We start from the raw sequence: 4984 nt of genomic DNA, 5'->3' as shown, positions 1-4984 counted from the left end.
GTGATGTAACTCCATTTTGATTCAACCCTATTGATGAATGTGAATGTAAAGTGGAGTAAATTGAAATGGGCATATTCGATCACTGTTTGAATACTGTGGACATCTATTTGGTGCTAAATCACTTCAATGATTTGACTCCAAAATAGATTTATTGTGCAGTGTGAATGAGAGGGCTCAGCTTCCAAGATCAGTTGGGATTTGGTCCCTTGGGGCTATACAGAGTCCCCATAAATTAAACTAATATGGCAAATATACCACCACCAACAACACAGAGAGAGCCAGTGTGCCATAGTGGTTTGAATGTTGGACCATATGACTCTGGAGACCAATTCCTCGCTCAGCCATGAAACCCACATTGGGCAAATCACACTCTCTCAGCCTCAAAAGATGGCAATGGCAAATCTCCTCTGAAGGAACCATTCCAAGAAAACCCCATGAGAGGGTTCTCTTAAGTCAGAAATGACTTGAAGGCACACAACAACAAATCACCAAGTATGGCTGCTGTGTGTGTGTACATGGCTTTCAGTGGCCTGTCCATTTATGGTGATTCCATGAATCCCGCAAGGGTTTTTGAGCAAGGAGTGCTTTTAGGTGCTTTTGTCAGTTCCTTCCTCTACATTGGCAGTGGCCCCCAAATAGTGTCCTTGAAGAGATTTTGGATTTCAGCTCCCAGGAGACTCAGCCATGTTGGCCAATAGCCTGTGGTTATGGGAGCTGAAGTTCAAAATCCCTTAAAGAACACAGTTTGGGGACCAGTGCTCCAGATGATGTGCGGCCATTTCCTCACCGCCAAAGTGCTCTCTTGCCAAGAGACATGATGGCAACATGAGAGCCTTTACCACTGTACCACCACCAGTTTCTCTCAGAAATAATCCAGTTCGACACCATTTTAACAACTATGGCTGAATGCTATGGAATTCTGGGGGAAACTGAGGTGAACAATTCCTCTGCTGGATAGTCATGTGAATCTCCCACAACTTTACTGCATGTTATGCTCTTTCTGGCTGTTATGTGTTCTTCTGCTCAACATTAAGAATCAATGTTTTTCTAAAGATTATTACAGTGGTCCCCAAAATGTGCCTTTAAGAGATTTTGGACTTCAACTCCCAGAATCCCAGGCCATTGGCCAACACAGCTGAGGCTTCTGGGAGATGGAGTCCAAAATCTGTTGAAAGGCAGTTTGGGGACCACTGCTGAACCCTTTATAATAACAGTGGTCCCCAAACTGTGCTCTTTAAGGGATTTTGGACTTCAGCTCCCAGAATCCCAGGCTATTGGCCAACACGGCTGAGGCTTCTGGGAGATGGAGTCCAAAATCTATTAAAAGGCAGTTTGGGGACCACTGCTGAACCCTTTATATTATAACAGTGGTCCCCAAACAATCCTCTTTAAGGGATTTTGGACTTCAACTCCCAGAATCCCAGGCTATTGGCCAACACAGCTGAGGCTTCTGGGAGTTGGAGTCCAAAATCTCTTCAAGGCTAGGGCTGTCCTGAGGGATGCCTCCAATGCAGAGCTGCCCCTTCCTTCCAGACAAACAAGTCGCTGGCTGTTATGCAAAGGAGTCCTAAGCGTTTGTGGGACTGGCAGTCCTTGCAGGAGAAGCGTCCTCTTATGGCGACGGAGGCGAAGGCGGCGCGGAACTACAGTTCCCGAGATGCACCGGGGGACATCCGCCCCGCCTCCTTTTGGGAAAGGGAAAGCGTTCAAAACAAGGAACTGCGAGGCCAGGCGTCCTTAGAGGGGCACTCCGAGGAGGGGCTGCCCGCATGGACGACAGCAAAGTAAGGGGGGGCTCCTTGGTGATGAGGGGTGGCTTCCGACAGGCCTTTGTTTTGGTACCCAGGGACCATTTTGCAGGTTAAATTGGTTCATTAGTCAAAAAGCGGGTCTATATAAGCCGTGCTCGGGTATTGTGTCGCATTAAGCGGGGTGTGTTGGCAGGAGAGGCAGCGTGGCCAAGTGGTTTCAGCTGCGGGCGAGGAGCCTGAGGACCTGGGTTCGAATCCAGCTTGGAGACCTTGGGCGCGTCACACTCTCTCAGCCTCAAGGGAAGAAGGCAATGGCAAACCTCCTCAGGACAAATCTTGCCATGAAAACCCCATGATAGGGTCGTCATAAGTTGGAAATGGCCTGAAGGCATACAACAACAACAACAACAACAAACAAACAACACACATTTCAACACTATCTGACCCCATCCTCAAGGGGGCGCCCTGCACTCATCTATTCTCACCTACAGGATGGTTTCCAAAACCAAACTGGTCTTGCCACTTCATTTCCAGTCCCAAAGGCTAGTTCCCAGTGCCCTTGTTCCCTAGTGACCTTACAACTGGACTTGCTACTTCATTCCCATACGCAAAGGATTTTGGATTTGAATTGACATCCTCAATATCTATGGCATGTATATATATATGTCTGTCTCTGGTTTCCACTCCACTAAATGCATCTGAGGAAGTAGACTGAAATTTAGCAACACTGCTGCTGGCAACTTCTTTCTTTCAGTGAGTCTCAAAGGGACCACCAGATCTATTATTATTATTGTTGTTGTTATTATTATTATATCCAAGTGCATCTGAGGAAGTAGACTGAAGTCTAGGAAGGCTCATGCTAACGTCTTTCTTTCATTTGGTCTCAAAGGTGCTGCAAGACCTCTCCACAAACAAAATGTTATGGGGCTGCACACCGCACACCGTTCTTAGGGAGGCCATTCTTGTCGATGCTCATCTTCTTCCTTCCAACTGGCATTATAATCCTGCCCTAGTTTATGCACTTGTTGTAAGGCTGGCAATGAGAAGGTACTGAGAAGCCTAATGTCCTAACACAAGGATATAGCTGTGTTAGTCTGTGGAATCGGTATGTAGAGTGATGGTGTAGCACCTTTGAGAGTTAGTCCCAAAGGTCTATCTACATTCATAACACAAAGAACCTGCAGGACTCACTCCTGTCTGCGTATCAAACGGTTTTCAAAACACTAAGAAGCGGTCACAAAAAACAAGAATGTAAATTTTCTTTTATGACCCTAAAAAAATTAGAATAAATCTTAAAATCCAGTTAGCATTTAATTAGAATATTTCACATCTCAGGCTTGGCCAGATAGATCACCAACAATGTCCTCCCTGGCCTGGCATTGGGAGGCATGGAGACGCACTATCCATGACGCTGCAGCCTTCTTCGAAAGCTCACGCCGAACGAGCCTCGAAGAGAAATGACAATGCAGAAAGAACCACAACCTGGAAACATCACCCAAGGAGACTTTCTGCTGTGTTTTCTGCAACCGGACCTGTTTATCCCAAATTGGCCTTTTTAGTCACCAAAATACAAAGTGCGGGATGAGTCCTTCCTGAATCTTCGTTCGTGAAGCAAAGCCAGAGAGAGAATATTTCACATGGTTTAGCCCAGTTGTAACATTAGCCCTGTAGGCAGGACAAAGAGATAATAATCAGCACAGAGAAATAGAAGGTGACAGCAACAACAAAGAAAGAACGAGAGACTTCTTCCACAAGAACTGAGAAATCAAAGAGAAATTTAAACCAGGAGTGGAGATGGTATGCCACAAGCAGAAGAACCACACTATCTGACCAAGTAGAAATAAAAAGGCAATGGAAACAGTACTCTGAATAACTATATAGAAGACATGAGAGGATGACAGATTTATTCAAGGTAATCCTCGAATTTTAGAAAGTGAAGTGGACACTGCACTCAGAGCACTTGAAAGAAACGAATCACCATGAGCAGATGGCAGACCGGTACAAATAGAGCTGCTTCAAGCTACAGAGACAGTGGGCTTGTACAGACTGGCGCAATACGCATGGCGTATGCCTGCCGCCACCCCGAAGCTGGTGTCACGCAGCCCCACTGCCCACATGAGGGACAGCTTTTAGGTGCTCCGGCGGCACGGCATTTAGATGCCACACACCGCAGGAGCACTGAAAAGCTGCTGCAGCAGTGGAAAGGACAGCTTTTTCTGGAACAAAGAGGAGTGGCAGAAGGACTATAAAATAACACCACTGTATAGCTATTACACATATTATTAATTTTATGGAATGTCAATTCATGGCTTTAGGTATGTTCATTATAAATGGCTTTGTTGTGCAGATTTTAATTATACACACATGTAATATGCAATTATGGTTTATATCAGCTTCGGCTGATACGCCAACTGCACCCTTTTCTGGAAGTAAGGGATCTCAAGACTGTTGTACATGCGCTGGTAACCTCACGTCTAGATTTCTGTAATGTGCTCTACATGGGGCTTACCCTGGTGCTTGATTCGGAAACTGCAATTAGTGCAGAAAATGGCGGCCAGAATAGTGTCAGGAACATTGAGGAAGGACCATATTACTCCGGTATTAAAGTCTCTCCACTGGCTGCCTATTAGTTTCTGGGCCCAGTACAAGGTGTTGGTTATCACCTTTAAAGTCCTAAATGGCTTGGGTCCAAACTATCTCGGGAACCGCCTCCTCCCATATAATCCTCCCCGCACACTCAGGTCCTCTGGGAGGAATTTGCTGCAGCCTCAAAGAGCTAGGCTTTCGGCTACCTCCCAGAGGGCTTTTTCTGTTGTCGCCCCCAGATTATGGAACGACCTGCCGGATGAGATCCGTCAACTGACATCTTTAGACAGCTTTAAAAAGGCTGTCAAGACGGATCTCTTCCAGCAGGCCTTTCCGGGATAGATAACCCCAGCCGCAGAAACTCTCTTCTTATCCTCCCTGGAAATGCCACCATAGTTTATTGTTTTGTTTTGTTTTGTTCTGGTTTGTTTTTGCCTTGTAATGTGTATGTGTTAATGTTGTTTAATTTGTTGGTTTTAATTATAAGTGATTTAATAACTTTTTAAGGGGGAGAGGGAATTTTGATGTATAATGTATTGTATTTTATTGCTATTAGCCGCCCCGACTGACCTCAAAGGGGCAGGATATAAATAAATTTTATTATTATTATTATTATTATTATTATTATTATTATTATTATTATTATT

The 4984-nt window shown here is 45.1% G+C and overlaps 1 protein-coding gene across 1 annotated transcript in view; it reads left to right on the top strand.

The window, feature by feature from the left end:
• The first annotated feature begins 1657 nt into the window (after nucleotides 1-1657).
• Nucleotides 1658-4984, top strand: part of CREBL2 (cAMP responsive element binding protein like 2) — an 8557-nt gene continuing 5230 nt past the window's right edge. The window contains exon 1 of the mRNA XM_042470320.1: nucleotides 1658-1784. Within this exon, the coding sequence (XP_042326254.1) occupies nucleotides 1770-1784 (15 nt within the window). The 5' untranslated portion in view covers nucleotides 1658-1769. The remainder of the gene's footprint in view (nucleotides 1785-4984) is intronic.

Source organism: Sceloporus undulatus, chromosome 5, assembly GCF_019175285.1.
Source record: "Sceloporus undulatus isolate JIND9_A2432 ecotype Alabama chromosome 5, SceUnd_v1.1, whole genome shotgun sequence".
In the NCBI taxonomy this organism is placed as follows: Eukaryota; Metazoa; Chordata; class Lepidosauria; order Squamata; family Phrynosomatidae; genus Sceloporus; species Sceloporus undulatus.
This window is presented reverse-complemented; position numbering and strand designations above follow the sequence as displayed.